The 17,974-nt window shown below is 38.1% G+C and overlaps 1 protein-coding gene across 1 annotated transcript in view; it reads right to left on the bottom strand.

The window, feature by feature from the left end:
• The window catches only part of ptprt (protein tyrosine phosphatase receptor type T), a 334,210-nt gene that overhangs the window by 228,625 nt on the left and 87,611 nt on the right, over window positions 1–17,974 (bottom strand). Inside the window, exons 3-7 of the mRNA XM_046028632.1 lie at window positions 11,275–11,435; window positions 9,773–9,883; window positions 7,296–7,377; window positions 5,676–5,791; window positions 4,481–4,655 (exon numbers count right to left, since the gene is read on the bottom strand). Of these exons, the coding sequence (XP_045884588.1) occupies window positions 4,481–4,655; window positions 5,676–5,791; window positions 7,296–7,377; window positions 9,773–9,883; window positions 11,275–11,435 (645 nt within the window). The remainder of the gene's footprint in view (window positions 1–4,480; window positions 4,656–5,675; window positions 5,792–7,295; window positions 7,378–9,772; window positions 9,884–11,274; window positions 11,436–17,974) is intronic.

Raw genomic sequence — 17,974 nt, 5'->3', positions numbered from 1 at the left:
TCTGGACCGCCGACCTACAGCCGATTTATTAATGAGACTTACTACCTCGTGACAGAGAGTTTCTATTTTAACCCGCGCAGCTTTTCTAGCATTTACTGTACTGCTTTAGAGGCCCTGGAAACTCACAGACCAATGTGCTTCAATCGTCTCATGTGATGCTACTCAGCCAATAAAATCTGTGCTTTCCAATGCTTGCGAGTCGAGTCCACGAGATTCACCAGAGACGTTTTGGAAACACACAAGAATTGAGCAGACGAAAGGGAAAAGCGATTTCACATGGCTTTTATTCAAGAATGTACAGATTTTTATATGTACATTCCTCCCACGGGCAGTTCAAAACCAGAATATCTAATAGAACTCCAATGCTAGCTGGCAGGACAAACTAGAGCTCACGTTTTTCACTGAACAAGAGAAAGTAGGAGTGGTAGCTCTGTAAGGGAATGAAAGAGAAGAGGAGGCATTACAGTGTTTAGTGTTGAGTGTTTATTCTAAAATTGGTTAAGACTACACTTCATCACTTTTTCAAAAAATTAGGCACTTTATTTTAGTTTACTTAAATTTATAATTTTATATTAGAGTAGTTATTATTTATTATCCCTCCAGTTTGATGTGAAAACTGACTGAAATTTGATTTGATTTGACAGTCCGTTTTTGACTAAAAACATATGTTGATAGAACTATTTATGGTACTGAATGATAACGCAAGTTAGTCGTTTTGATGTTCCGGACCTTTGCTTCGGGAAATTTTCTGTAACTGGACCTCTTTGAATACCCCTGTTATATGCCATCAGAATCATGTGAACGATGCTACATAAAATGGCTTTGAGTAAAATTGTCAGTACTTTTACTTTTGAATGAGTATTATTCTATTGACGCATTGGTGATTGGTGATTGGTGCTTTCAAATACAACTCCTCCAGAAGGTTGCTAGATTGATTCCGAACATTTTATTTCAGCTGCTTTTTTCAGTTAGTCAGCAAGGAAGACATCATCTGTTCGACTGGCCAGTAGTGTCGTGTCAGATTAACATGCATGCATGAGCACGGGGAACGCACACACACACACACACACACACACACACACAAACAGAGGGCGCTGTAACATGAGAAGTGTCTCTCTCCAGATTCCCCTGGTCACACCTGGCTGAACAACGTACTAATTAACCCTGATTTCACTTAGCAGCTCAGGAGAACACACAAATACACACACAAATTAATTTGGACACACAAATACCATGACACCTCACACATGAACACACAAATAAAAAGGCATGCAGATACACACACATGGTGACACATTAAGCTACACACAGATGATCCCAACACACATGAATGAATAGAATGAAGAAAAAAAAAAAACACAAAAATACACAAACATACAAATCAAGGACAATAACACAAATACACACATTTGGCAACACACACGGCACACACAAAGGGCTTCAGGGAGGTGTGCTCATCGATGTGCGTGTGTAATATTGCATATCTCACTTGCTCACTGTGTTGGCATGGGCTTATTCCCCTGGCACAATGCATGGCTAACTGCACCTGAGCCACACACACACACACCGCACACAAAAAAATATATACAGAGGACAAAAACACAAACGCCAAGAGACACATTCAGCAGGGTACACACACACACACACACATTTGGACGTCAGGAGTACAGTCTGTGTGTTCTGCTAACAGATGGTAATGACAGTTTCAGTCCCTGGACTATCATCTAATCAAAACAGCACACACTCACACTTACACACAAACACACACAGAGACACACACTCCAGCCTCCCTGTAGATTGAACATCCTTCACACCAAATAAGGTTAACAGCATAATTCCTCCCAAATATGCATTGAGAACATCATTTAGGCCAGTGTGCCTCTTCATTTAAATGTATTCAAGTGATGCAATTTAAATTTCATTAAAAAACAAACAATTCCCCATGCACCACATGAAGACTTTTTTCATGTTTCATAGAAATAACAAACAAATATAATTCACATAAAATATTTTAACATAGAGAGGAATGCTTGTCCAAATGCAATTCCCATCTTACATAGGCACAAGGTGCAAAGCTATTGTGTTCCAGGTTGCAAGGAAATCTGACAAATCGTTATTCAATAGAGACAGCAACACATCCATGACGTTTTACTTCCAGGCTTAAATAAATCTGTCCAAGATGTACGTTGATGTTTTAGAAGTAATTACATTACAATTAAACAGTATTATTGGCCTGGAGCTGGTTGAATGTTAAAGAGGTGGTTTTATGCTCATTTTCAGGTTCAATCATATTTAGAGGTTGTACCAGAACAGGTTTACATGATTTCATTTTTAAAAAACACCATGAGGGCGTGTCAGACTAGTCGCTCAGTGAGCATTATGACACGTATTTACTTGTGACATCACAAGAAGGTGGAAGTAAAGGCTGGACTACAAACGAGCTGTTTTCAGGCAGTTCAGAGCAGAGTTTTCTGTAGGAGATGGGAACTCCCTTTGGAGTGGACTTTGGGCTTTTTCACTTTGCAAACATGCACAAAAAAGATATATAACTCACTAAAGGAGAGGGAAAAAAACAGAAAGTATGCTTTTAATACCACCTCTTTAATGTTAACTGTTGTTTAACGGTACCTAATGGGTTATCAAATATGTTGTGGTGTTGTTTTACCTTGAAATGTGGCGTAATGTCCCTCCATTTTCTATTCAGTTTCTGATCAATTGGGAAGTATAGTCAAATTATAATGATTTGTCAGATTCCCTACGTTTATACAACTAACAACACAGCATTACAACAATCCTTTTGATAACAGTATTTGAGCTTCCCATCTTCAGTGTGACGTCAGAGGAAAATGGCTGCAGTGTCAACATGCAAGGATCCACATAGAAGTACAGCACCATGCTAACAATTTAGCTACCACAATACGTTAAGTGATTGGTCATTGCTAACACTGACATTGTTTGAGTGATAGTAGGTAAGTAGGATAGTAATACTTCAGGATTCAGAAAAATGATTAATTACTTAAACTTTAGCATAAAGTATGTTAAATGAAAACTTGATTATAGAATATGTTGAGCAATAGCAGTGCTCATTTTGTTAACATATATATATTTAGTGATTATAATATCCATGCTAACAATTTAGCATAAGACACTTAAAAGTTGAGAGAAGTACTCATACTGAGTAATAGTAGTAAGTCCGTCAGCTGAAGGTGGATACAGAGATGTACAACAGAAGGAGACACTGAGAGGTAAAGGAATGTAGCCTAATAATGTCTGACAACAACAGATAGCTGCAATGCTATAATTCTATCAAAGGCCTTAAACGACATTATCTATCCTCCGCAGTACATCAAAATCCTTCTCAGCAGGACAGTATAGCTACAGTATTTCCTGTTTTTCACATGAACCATTTGATTGAGAGTAGGATGGTAAATCACAGAGATTCCTTCATATTTTTGCCCTGTATTGAGTGTAAGCGCAGAGATGAGTAGATTGCATTAGAGGATTTGAATGTCCACAGCGAAGGGATTTGTTGAGCAGCACAGATAAATATAAGAGGGCAAGAGGAAACAAGAGGTGAGAAGGGGTGAAAGGAAAACATTGGAAAAGAGAAACAAATATAGGCCAACAGGGAAGAAAGAGAAGGATCATAAAAGTTATTGTAAAAAGAAAATTTTATTCAATATAATTATTGCTTTTTGATTAGTATTCAAGTTACTATATGCCTTAAGCACTTAAATCCAAATACTCCCATTACGTTTTAGCTTAAATACTAGTAGTAAAACAGTATTTTCCATTTATTCTGTGCTTGTTTATCAACTTCAGTAAAACTATAAAGTTGCCTACTTTGTGAAATATTTATAACTGCATTTTTTATATAGCAACTCCATTAAATCACATAAAGAAATGAATTACTTGTGTAAGATGGTAAACATATTTCTTTTTGGTATCTTTGGAAACTTTGGTGGACTTTAAAGTAGAACTATGTGGGTTTAAAAAGTGTTTGTCCAGCCAAAACGGTTCATGGGGCATACGCTATTGTAAACAATACGGTACAACAGTGTTGGTATCTATTTCAAAACCTGGGAGAAAGGGAAGGAACATGAGACACTGCGGGAAAATGAATTGAAAGGCTGACCGAGACAAAAATGTGAAAAAAAAGAGTGAAAGAGGGCTCATTGTGAGTTCTAGTCACTACTCTGAAGTCTGTTCAGTATTCTGTCCTCAGAAGCTTACAACAGCACTAATGAACAACAGCCAAACACACACACACACACATACAAAGAACTACACAACCACAACCCAGGCTTGTTTTTCACTTTCTCTGCATTAAAGAAGTAGTCCCATTTAACACCATCCACAAAGATCTGTCAAGCGCTGCTCTTCTTCCAACCATTCATTACAAATACTCTTCTTCTAAGTGACTGGTAGTTTGCCTTCCACTTGTACTTTTATGTGAAACTAGATAAACAATATAATGTACCTTTGACAATTAGGTCGGCATAGTTGGACACCCCTGACCCGCCGTCTGATCGGATGACGCAGCGGTAGCGGCTGGTGCTGCGCTGGGATGTGTCACCAACGCTGACGGTTGCAGAGAAACGCCGGTGGTTCACCACCCTGGTCACCATCAGCGCTGTGTCCTTACCGTTCCACTGCTGCATGATTGGAAAGATAAGATCATTCAATTATTGGCAAAAGTGTTGCCGCATGTTCTGACCGATCTTTTGGTAAAGGTTCTGCAGTATTTTTAGTCATTTGACTTATCAATTTACAGTGATTACAAGAGACACGCAACAAAGGACATAGTAATGATACCACATTGATGTCAAAGACCTGGCAGGAAGCAGAAGCAATTTGGACTGAGCAGATCAGACATGAATGAAGTGTACTGCTGCCACTTTCTGCTTTGCATAGGATCCGCACATCTCCAGATCTAATCTTCTTTTACCACTGTAGTATTATCTGCCAATTTGGAGAAACATGCTTTGCTCAACAGACCTCCAGTCAGGAGGCTCACTGCTCTCCATTGCAAATGTCATTACTGTACACAGTAGCATTCTCAGTGGTATAAACTCATGTGTGGTAAAAACATGCAAGCTTGCTGGTGCAAATTAATTTAAACAGAGTATGCAGGCATGGATGCACACGTACACACCAACACACTTGTCACTTGACTTGAGATGGGGTCACTGGTGTGGAGCAGAACAAGGACTTTTAATCAATCTTGAAATAGAGCTGGGAAGGCTAGGGATGTTTGCCACAGTGTACTTACTTTTTAAATTTAATTTAATTTTAATAAAATGGCATAAAAAAACATAATCGTACTTGCTATATTGGGCTTTTAGTAATTTATATTCTTTCTTGCAGAATGTTCACTAGAATCTTGGATGGCTCAGTAGATCTATTCTTATACTGATTCTTTCTGATTGGCTGACAGTAGTCTATAAAAAGAGGTACACATTACTACTCTGAGATATGCCACGGTGCAGCATTAGATTCAACATATATGTCACAAATCCCACTGAAAATCTGCCCCTGAAACAGAGAATTAGTCCATTACACCAGTTTTAGAATATTTGAACATTTATAGGATTCTGACCAGCAGATCAAGTTCTGCATGTACACTTCCTGCTGATATCATTCATGCACATATTTACTGATAAGGAGGTACTAACCTGTAGCCAGAGTTTATCATGCTGAGACCATTTCCCTCCAGCAGTACACTGGAACGTAGCATTCTGACCCACGTTCACCTCTACATTCTGTAGACGCAGGAAGTGAGGCGCTTTACCTGCAACATACACAGTAAACCAACACTTTTAGACACACACTGTGTAAAAAATTTGTAGAGTATTTTGTAGAATTAAATAAAATAAAAGGGGTATTTTTGATCACATTTTTGATTATTATTAATGATCATATGATGGATCATATAAAAACGGTATAGAACTATTGCTTTTGTTGAGGATCTTCTACAAGGAATTTTAAAGAAAACCAACGGTCCCCCATCCCTAAAGACTAAAGCCTTTTTATTTTCTTTGTTTTATTTTGGGTAGTACTTGAGAAACATCCAAAGTTCCATAATCACATATTAAAGCAATTGGCAGGCAACTGAAGGATGCCATCTTGTTATTAAAGATATGGTAGATTCACAGTGGATTATAATAGCAGATGCCACTGGTAATAAGAAACAACACTTGCAGGAAAACCCACAACAATAGTAACCCTGTTCAAACAGGGCTTAATATTGTTGTCTGGAGTGAGGCAGAGAAATTCATGGGAAAGCAGATGAGCAGGCAGACAATGAGACAGACTGCCAGACAATGGGTGACTTTGGCCTGGCATTGAGACTAGCCAGCGACTGGTAAATTTCATTTTGACTGTCTGCAGACAGAGATAAGTCTAACAGAGTATGGATCGATCATTAAACAATGATAATTCAGCTTGACGCTAATGGTCAGGTTGTTGCAAATGAAAAGGACTTAGATATGAAGGTTGTATTTTATGGTAACCTTTCCTTATTTGTACATTCTTCTTTCTCCTTTGTCTCTTAACATCATCTCGGATTTTAGTTTTCTAATTCAATTCCTTTCTTCTATTGTGAATACCTCTACTCTCTTCCTCTTGCTTTCCATCATTGACTTACCCACTTTGACTAATCTGATTAGCGATTGGCACAGATGAGCTAGGTCTTCTGTGCCAGCAGTTCAGAAAAGACAAAATAGATTAACAAGAAGAGTTACAATTATGTACTACCTTTTAATAGACCCCCTCTATAGTTTTTAAAACGTGTAACAAGACTCGATATAGAGTAGCAGTTGTTCTACTTAAGCATAATGTCTATAAAGTTGAACTGAACTGAATTAATTTGAAACTAATACTTGGATGTAAAAATGCAGTGCCAACAGACAGTGAGAATAGTTATACTGAGTAGACAGAGAGGTAAGTAGGCCACAGAGTGTTGCAGTAAGCAGTCTGGAGTTTTGTGAAGCAAAGTGCTTCTGTCAGATTTGAGTGATGAAGACCCTGAGTTTGGACCTTCTTCCTCGTTCTCTGCAATCTGTCTGCAAGCCTCACAATCTGTCGTTTAAAAAACCGCCTTTGTATGTGTGTGTGTGTAGGTGTGAGATAGCTATAAAACAGATGATGCTCAGTGTGGCTACAGTTGTGCAGGGTCAACCATTGCAAGACGCACGCACCCAAACGCAGTCGCAGGCTCAGAACCGCACACACACACACAGACACATGCACACACACACACACACACACACACACACACACACAGATTCACTTACGGCAGGGGTGAGCTAGAACTCGAATGTCGTCGATGGCGATGAAACCTGGATGGCCTTGAACTGAAACTGCTTCAAATATTACCTGAGAGAGGAAGGAAAGAAAGAATCAAGCTGAGCCACAGTTTTCTCTAAAAGCAATGAAACTCAAAAAAAAAAAATTCATTTCCTTCACAAACTAAAACATCTTGACGACCCTGCGAAGCTCATATGGAAACCCCAGGGGAATTTTCCACTGAAAGTCAGCAACTATTCCTCTCTTCATTTCATCCCTTCATCCTTCTGTCTCCATCCTTATGCCAACCACATATGCTGTTCCTCCTTTTCCCTCCTCTTGTCTTTCCTCTTCTCCTTACCACAACCTCCTCCTTCTCCTTCTATTCTTGATCACTCCCTGTTCCTCTCATTTCTTTCTTTCCTTATGTTTCTTCTCAGCCGTCTCTTTCATCTCTCTCCTGTTCTGCCTGTCTCTCTATGTATGCTGACTCTCTCTATCAGCTCATTTATGATCTTCTTCTTGTAGTCGCTCCTTTGTTCATTTCTCTATTTCTCTCCCATCACATCACTCTCTTTTTCTGTTCTTCCATTTGCTCTATCCAATACTTTACAAACACACTCAGGGTGACAGGCAGTCAGGCAGGGCTGTCAAGGGGCCATGCACTTCTGACCCGCACATACTGCATACTCATACACAAACACACACTGAGGACACACACACATATACCTCTGTGCTGTACTTGTCAGGATCCTCAACAGTATAAGCTGGGACTTGGTCTGAATAATAAAGACTTCTGGGAAGACTTTACTCTCTTCCTTTCCTTCAAAAAATAAGTCTTTGTGTGCAACGTTCAGATTTTTCACTCCCATCACATCCATTTACAATAATATACAGATTTTTCAGATCTGTAATCTTTCCATAAAGTCTATTGTTTATTGACACAGAACAATGGAGTCATAATTAATTATGATGCACTCTCAGGTGTACAAATTAAATTGGCAACCTTCACAAAACTGCACAAGATAATCTGTGAGCTTTCTCTCTCTCTGCTGGTTGCTTCTCACAGACCTCCCTGTTTTTCTAATCAAAAGAATACAATGCTTTGGCAGTGATTTCTCCACTGAGTAAAAAAATCCCTTATTGCAGTTCAGACTGTGTTTACATGGCCACAGACCAGAATTGTATCATATTAAGTAAAACATGCAATGAAAATATGATATGTTGTGTTTTATCTTGCAAATCCATGTCAACAGTGGGATAAGTGAATAATAGTTATTTTTGTTGTAGTGCAAATAAATCCCAAAAAAACCTACTTCCAATAAAGTAGTATAACACACTATAACCTACTGCAACAAAAATAAAGCCTGTTCAAAAGAAAAAGATAGGTTACCCTAAGTTTGTTCTTGCCCCCACAGTAGTCTGTACTTTAATATGACAATGTTTTTGTCCTTTTTGAAAAAGAAGTGTCATTTCTCCATGGGAGGGGACTCCTCATTAGGAAGGGAAACACACACACATTTAATGCACTTTGGATACCATTGTGCCTCAGATCTGTGTGTGCGATACAGGGGTGCCTTCATTTACTGAACATAGCTCAGTCATTAGACAGTCACTTTTGTGCTACCTCAATAAAAATAACACAGCAGGGTATGTCTCTGCACACACACAGACATACTGAGAGTCATTAAATAGCAACAGTTTTCTGTTACAATATTAAAGGAATACACCAAGGGAGAGAGGCCTTTATTTTTTTTTACTACTTATGAAACTCAATTCAACTCTGCACCCAGGACAAACTCTAAACCTCAGTTTTCGTTCTTCATTTCAGCCCCAGTGTTAGTCTATAAACTTTTCAGAGAGCAAAACACACAGTTTGTGTGACTTAGGTTGATGGAGGCGTGCACACACAGACCTCTCCAAAATCACTTAACACCTTTCATGTATGTTGAGTTTTGCCTTACTTGCTTTTCTCTTTTCACATCTATTACAAATCGAAGTGTCCTTAAAATATGTATTTTAATATGATTAAGACAGAGATTAAGTACTTTAGATTAACGAGGCTCCCCAATGTCTCCTCATGCCACTGAATGTTCGGCTTTTGCCAAAACGTTAATAAGCCCACTGAAGTTTTGTTTTTTGCCAACAGCTATTTTTAGCATTCTACCCTCCGAGTTTATGGACAGTATAATATCAAATATATGTATCTGCCTGATACATTTGATTAGGGAGTTGATTACATTAAAGGAGAAGTTTAATCTCTGGCTTATTCTATTTTTCTAGATGATGAATTGATGATCAAAGATGAGTAGGCAGCTCTTTCAGAAAAGACGTTTACCTAATAATTTCTCTTGACATTTAAAAATAGGCTACCGTATTATTGTTTTCATCATGTATTGTCTACATATGTCTTCCAGTCAGCTTTTGCAGTAATGTTACTAATGGATAGCCATGCCAGCGAAGACAAAACGTGTGTGTGTGTTACCTGATACGAGTTAGGCCAAAATGTAGAAATGGCCAGCTCAGCCTTCACCCAGCCTTCAGTAACAGTATCAGAGGCGTTCCATACTGGATTACCCTGAGCACCTCCATTCACCTGTGGGCAGAAAGTGAGAAGAGACATACAATAGTAAGATATTTAGAGGATGAAACAAATAACACAGTATTTGCAGGTTTTAGAAAATAAAACTGGAGAGTTTTACGGAAAAGTAAATGTGTCATTTTAATGTTTAATGAGATGAGATGATTACATTACTGTAATTGTTGCCTGGATGTGATGGCATTTTGATTTTAAAGGGCAGCGCAGTGACTTTTAAAGAAGAAGGAGTGTGCAAATGGAGCAAACTTGGAACCACAAACACACCCACAATTGGACTGCTGTACTTGTTGACATGTACTTGACATTCATTTCCTGGATGCTCACTGTGACCTTAACCTAACCCTGAATCTATACATTATTATTATTATTATTAGGGCATTGCTGGTGCTACTGTTTCTTAACATTCAGACCACATTACTCAAACCCCATTACCCCATTACTCATCAATCAATCAATCTATTTAACTTGCTAAAACATATTAGAAGCATGTTTCTGCATGTGCATTTTACTGCTGGCAAAGGCTAATGGCCTTCTCAGTGATAGCATTCTTAGTACCTGGATATGATATGTTCACAGTATTTGTTCGATTACCTTTGAGCCTTTAATTTTCTGACATTCTTTTCTTATTTATCAGTTCATTGGTTAGTCGATTACTTCATAAATTGATTCGCAAATCCAGTGATATATTAATCCCCTTACTCACGTTAATCCTTTTCTTCTATCTTTACATTTCTTCACTTTGTTCTCACTAGTCTGTCCTCTCAACACTCTACTCTCCATCCACAGCTCCCTTCTTACCTCGCCAGCTATTCATTTTACCACGTGTCCATCAGTGACTTCAGACCATAATATAAAACATTTACTCTTGCAGGTCTAGACCTGCCTCTGCTCAACAACACAGATAATCTTTTATTAAACACTTATGTTAACACCCCTGGTTTCTATGCCTAATGTTAGCTGGTTTTGTTGTAGCTCATTTTACAATTATTTCTTATTCTTGATTTGTGTCCATTGGTTTCTGTAAATAAACATTATTAATCTGCTTACCTAGCAATTTCTTTACCAAAAACACATTAATACTCTAATAACCATACTATTAAATGAAGTATGCTAGGACTAACTTGATCCCTACTAAGAGGGAATAGATGAGGTCTGTCTCTTTCCCTGCCAGTCATTCTCTCTCTCTCTCTCTCTCAAACACACACACAAACCCCTACATAAACATTCAATGCCCCAGGGCTAACTTCATCCCTCCTTGACAGAGAACAGAGGTCTGTTTGTTTGTTTACCTGTTTAGTCTATTCAGTGTATCAGCCCCTCCATCTGTCAATCCATCCATCCCTGTCAGTCACTCACTCACTCACACACACACAGACTGACGCACACACCTTGATGTAGACGTTGAGCGTGCCTGGGCTGGCTCCGTCCCGGCTGGACAGGGAGTAGAGGAAGTCAATGCAGTGGGTGTCATTCTCCTTCAGGGTGGGCATGTAAAGGTGAGCCTTTTGTCCCGACGCCCTGCCAGACGCGTTCACCACCATGAACGAACCTTCAGAGACAAAAACAGAAAGAAAAAGGCCAGAGACAGTTAAAATGTGATCAAAACAGTACAGGTAAATGTTAAAACATTCTTCCACTGCCAAGAACAATAACGACAGACATTACAACTATTCCCAAGGAATAAATAATTTAAAACAGCCAAGGAAATTATAGGAACTCAGCATGAATCCAGCATGTTGGATATCTAGTTCTATTGGTTTCCATTGTTTCTGTCATTCCAGTAATGTTCCAGAAGACACTAAAACTAGTTGAGTATAGGCGCCCTGATCGCACAAAACAGACTGTATAAGAGAAGTGGACATAGCCACCATGACGTCACCAGTGGCTTGCGGACTGCCATTTTGAAGCCTCAAGTTTGGCATATTGGCCTTTGCCAACTTGTTTTTTTTGGAACTAGAAATGACCATATTTAGATGAAAGGGTGGAGCTGGTAAAGGATATGCATTGCTACGCCTGACAGGTCACTGGGGTAGGGACTTGTCAGTCACACGGTAGCACCACACTAAAGCATACCCTGTATTCTCGTGTATTTTAATCTGAATGGGACCATAATTTACAAAATAAACATCAAGCTGTATTGAAGAAGACATGAAAATAGCAATTGAGACCATAAACACATTAGGAAAGTTTACTGAGGTAATAAATCATACATCATACAAGTGTATGAAACCAGTTTCCATGCCATCATTTCTTTTGCAGTGCAGACCAGTGTCTTCCTGATTAATGAACGCTTCTTACATCTTTCAACTGTTGCAGAGATCTCTTGAAAAATTAGTCTCGAAAAAGACAATTTTTTTGGAAATGGTTGACCAGGTTTGTGCAGCATCCGGCTGATGCTTGATGCAGCAAAGAAAGCAGAAACACCACAAGCTGTTTAATTTGCTGGAGCTGTATATCAACGACTTAATGTATCCACACCCTGAGGGTTCTGAACCAGGACGTAAAACACATTTTCTCTGTCGACTCGCAGTTTAAGTGTGTTTTAGTTTCAGCTTTATGGCACAGGATGGAGCTTTTATGGGTCGGCCAGCTCCATTTGGCTGACTGCCATCAGCTGGACTGAGAGTTCGAAGTGGGAGACTATTTGGCGAGAGAGTGGATGAGAAGATATACTGAATCAACCAGGTGTGACTATGCAGTTCTAAGAGTGTTTAGGTGTGCGTGTTTGCTCTATTGCATAGGTGGGAAAGTGTATTGAATTAATGTAGGTTTTTATCTCTCCGTCTGTTTTAAATTGTGTTACTTTTACTTCGGATGCAGTTAAGATTTTGTTTTTTCTTTTTGTTACACTACATCGGTAGCCAACATCAAATCTTGTGCGATGATTTAGAAAATAAAGCCATTTTCATTTCTTTGTTGCCTTTGCTATTAATGATTCTCTTACAGTATTTACAGTACAATACAGTATTTCCCAAAGTACATATTTAGAAAATTTTGAATTTAAGAACAACACTGGTTCTAAATATAGTAACCTGCTACATGTATTGTTCAAGGAAGATTTCTATTGTGTAGACTATATCAAAAAACAACAAATACAATGAAATAGATGTTACATTTGTTCATTCAACTACTGATATGTATTACCAGAAACTGTTGCCTGGATGTGATGGCATTTTGATTTTAAAGGGCAGCGCAGTGACTTTTAAAGAAGAAGGAGTGTGCAGACGGAGCAAACTTGGAACCACAAACACACCCACAATTGGACTGCTGTACTTGTTGACATGTACTTGACATTCATTTCCTGGATGCTCACTGTGACCTTAACCTAACCCTGAATCTAACCAAAAAACAAGTCTTATCTCCATACTAACAATGTCATACAGACACACTCATACATACACGTATGACAAAGCAAAGACAACTTCTTCTAGACCTTAGTCTAGGTCAGTGTTTATTGTTTATTACACACACACACACACACACACACACACACACACACACACAGTGTTACAGCCATGGCTGTATTTCCTAACCTGTGACTAGTGTTTCTTGTGTTCTGTGTGGCTGTGGTTGTTTGAGAGAGTGCACTTTCTTCCTGCAAGGATATTTAAGCATCAACCTCTATGTGTCTTTCTGTGTCTTTCTGACTTACTGGATTTGCAGGTTCAGCCTGAGGAGTGTCTGCTGCTGACTGGTCCTAACATAACATCCTGCCTTTTAAAATGTGTGGGTTTTAGAGCAGCAGTCTGACAGCAGTACTTCGTTTCTGTCCTTGACCATCAAACCCTTTCGTAGTTAGAGCATATTAGGCCTACTGCCCTGGTTGATTAGCTGTTAAGTGTCTGTGTAAATTTAGTAAATAGAATAATTCACATTTTGTAAATAGCAGTGTAGTTTTAGGGATGAGCTTCCATATTTTTGCTCTGTTTAGTCCACACTGTTTTGCTGTATTCCAAGGAGGTAGGGTTAGTAAATGTCTTTTTGTTTTGTTTTGGGTATTTGTTTCACTTTCAGTTTTTTAAGGAGATGCGATGTTTGTTACTTGGAGAGATTTCTTCCCACAGTTTTACTTTGGACAAATGGGGCGTGTGTGATAGAGAGTGTGTGTTTGCATGTGTATGAACTGTATATGTGTGTCTGTGTGTATTGTTGAAGTCATATTACTATGGGCTTGCATGGCAGAGGAGAGGTGTGTCTTATTACTGAAGCAAAATGAAAGTTTATGCAGGCATGCTGGGTGTCTGTGTCCCCGCTCTCTCCCCACTTGAGCTCTATGTTATTCTCTTTTAAAATAAGGTTGAATTGAGTAAACTCGACACCCAGAAAATCAGTGTGATGTTTGTTACCTAGACATTCTTTTTAACATTAGTCTCCAAGGGGTAAGCAGGTGTGTTTACAATATACATATCCATTTGCACCTACACATGAAAAATAAAATGCAAAATGTGATTCATTCAGTATTTTTATTCTATAACTGCTGTGTTTTTATATGTTTCTATGTTATATAATTTGTGTTCTTTGCTTTCTATGTGAATCACTTTGTTTCCAAATAAGGATATTATTATTATTATTATTATTATTATTATTATTATTATTATTATTATTATTATTATTATTATTATTAAAACACACTTGCAAACACAAACATAAATCCAAATGATGAAATAGCAGTCACGCAGTCACGCAACATGCTTTTATTCAGTCACAGTCTCACACACAATAACAAACACAGACGGACACAATAGCAAATACACACAACACTCATTTCACATGTTGTTACGCAGCTGTGAGGTCAGAGAGGTGCAATCTGTTAATGTGAGACAAACTGATGAATCTGTCTTCCATGTCAATACACACCCACATCCACACCCACACACACACACACACACACACACACACACACACACACACACACGTCAAACTAACTGGGTCAATTCAGTGCAACAAATGTTCCAGCATATACTGCCACACGAGACCAGCTGTTTTCACAAATACTGTTGAGAATTTGCTTGTATTTTCCAAAGCCGTCTACATCAAAAAGGCAGCAGAAGTCTCAACTGCATCTGTCAGCCACTGAAGTGCCTTTGAGCAAAGCATTTAACCCCAAGCTGCTGTGGTGGATCTGCACAGTAGTGTTGATGTGTGAATAGAATTCAGTCAGTGTGCATGGAATGAATACTGTTCAAAATACATTGTATGTCTCTCACAGTGCGATTTCACCGACAGGTAAAAGAAGGTTCACTCCTACATACTTGCCACTAGTAAAGTCAAGTGTTGAAATAGGATTTTTATACATAGGGCTGAATCTATTGTAAATTGATAATAATAATGCATTTTATTTATCAGCGCCTTTCAATTCACCCTAAGAGCTAAGATCTGCATAGGGTTCACACACTAACTCTCTTACACACTCACTCACTAACACACTAACAGTAAGTGCAGTCTGATGAGCATCAAGTGTTTTAACCACAAAACACAAGCAAATTCTCATCCATCTTTGAACGCTGTGGTCCCTGTCTGTTGTTTGACTTCTTTTTCTGACAACATAAGTCATTTGTCAAACAACAATCACTCATGAATTAATTGACTGATATTTGTCTCAAATATGGGATGTAAGCACAATGTAATACCATGATAACTTAATTTTGACACACACACACACAAAAAAAAAATATATATATAAAAGATATCTAAATATGAGTGACAGTATTACTCAACAGATATTATAACAGCATGTGCTAACACAACTTAAGTTTACCAATGACATCATAAGCTTGTCTAATCTTTATTATATTTATTACATTAATTTATTATATTATATTAAGTTAGACTCATGTGACCTTTTACGTTTTATGTTTAAGTATTTTGAAATATATAGAGTAAATGTGTAAAATATGCAATTCAAAGTTTGTTGTATACTGGAAAAGAACCGACTAAGATTGCAGAAATAAAATCTGTTTTATACAGCAGATTTCCAGCAAGGCCGAACTACTAGATCACAATGATAATTGAAGAGCAGAGACTGTGAATATAACAATGTCTTAAAATGAATAGGTAAAGATGTATTGATGTTAGAGTGCTTAATGTGGCACTTAAACACACAGAGGGAGAGGAACATATTCAAATGCACATTTCACTTGATACAATGACGCACAGTATTGATGTGACATCTACAAAGTGATTGTAAAGAATCAAAATTAACCTTTAGAATACACCAACTTACACTCACTTATGTGTGAGAGTATGTGTGTTTCTGTGTTAATGCGCCGCTGTCTGTGTTTCTATTTTGTGTGTGTGGGGGGAGGACAGGGGAGTTGCTGGGTCCCTATAGAGGAGCAGAAAACTGGTTATGAAAAGCGTGGGTCGCTGGTTAAAGACAAAAAGGTATCACGCACAGACAAACACATCATCCCACCATTCTACTTAAAATCGTTTGGGGACGTGCTAGCTATCGTCTATATTTCATTAGAAGCAGCAGGTTGCTTCGTATGTTCCAGAAACAGTGTATTCTTGCTTTATCTACTCAATCTTTATTTCTCTGATCAAACCAAGTTTTTCTTTAATAACGGATGGAAGGAATGAGGGAGGGAGAGACAATGAGAAATCCACAATGGGAAAGAGAAGAAGGATGAAAAACACAAATACATTTATATTTACTAATTTAACTGAGGGGTTAAGGGTCTTGCTCAGGGACACATTGGTGTCTCACAGTGGATTCAAACCCCGATCTCTCACACCAACATTGTGCTTATCCACTGTGACATCACCACCTCGCTATATTTTATTCTTATTTTTTGTATTTCAATGATATCATAAATATTGTTTTACTCTATTTGTATCATATCTGTTGATCTATTTTAATGCCTGTCAATAACTTCAGCTGTGGTGCAGACGGGGCTTGAGCAGAAAGATAAAATACACTGTTGTTGGGTAAAATGACTCTTCATCATCATCGTAGTCATCATCATGATCATGAAAGTCATGGCAAAGGGAATCACTGGAGTCAGACACACGGACATCACATTGATCCTCGGCCCATTTCACACATTTAGCACAACCAATTCCCCCTAAGGCCTCTCACATGCACACACACACACGCACGCACGCGCGCACACACACAAACATGCAAGTGTTGAAACCCATATGTTCTGTGTCCTGATTGGGTAATGGCCCTGCATTATCACCACGCACACACAAACATATGCTCAAATCCCATATCATCAAAGCTGCAGAATATACCACTGTATGCAAGTTCGTGTGCACACACACAAACGCCAACCTGCGTAGTTTGTAATCATCCTCTTTATGCCCTTATTGTTCCCGGTCATTGGGTTTTCTGCCACTATGCGTTAATTTACATGTCTATCTATCTCTAGCTATCATTTATCCATCTATCTGCTTACCTAAATACCCACCAATCCATCCATCCATCCATTTATGTATAGCTATCGGTCTACTTACTTGCTATCTGTCTACTTATTTCCCTTTTTCTCTTTCTTTTTTTCGATTTCATTCATCTTTTCTCTTATTTTTCTGTCTCTCATTATGTGCACTTATGTGTTTATATTACCTCCAGATTTCAGTGTGTCTCTGCCTTTTATCTCTCTTCATATCAACAATAAAAAATATGTGCACACCTGGATGATGTTATTGGTACAATCAACACTTAATTTCCTGTAGTCCTATTTTGTTACACAGGTGTTTAATAATTTTAACATAATACAATTTCTGTATGAGTGCGATATCAACAGCAACACAGCAAATTACGATTATTATTATTTAATCTATCTTTATATCTACCCCTACAACCACAAACATTATTGAGTTACCTGAGCACATACAGTAGATATTGCATTTATACATAGTTGCATAATTTATATGCATGATCTAGGGTGTAAGGTATTAGTATATATATAATGTAAATGATTTTTCAATTTAATTTATTAAATTTCTTATTCTATTTTATTTTAAATTTGGCTTTGTCTTTTTTATTTAACCTTCAGTCTCATTGAGATTAAAATTTCTTTTGCAAGACAGAACTGGCCAAGACCCAGCATAAAAGAACATGAAGGATAATCTTCCAACATA

Source organism: Micropterus dolomieu, linkage group LG18, assembly GCF_021292245.1.
Source record: "Micropterus dolomieu isolate WLL.071019.BEF.003 ecotype Adirondacks linkage group LG18, ASM2129224v1, whole genome shotgun sequence".
Classification (NCBI taxonomy): domain Eukaryota; kingdom Metazoa; phylum Chordata; class Actinopteri; order Centrarchiformes; family Centrarchidae; genus Micropterus; species Micropterus dolomieu.
Note: the sequence above shows the minus strand (reverse complement) of the source record. Positions and strands in the feature narration are given on the sequence as shown.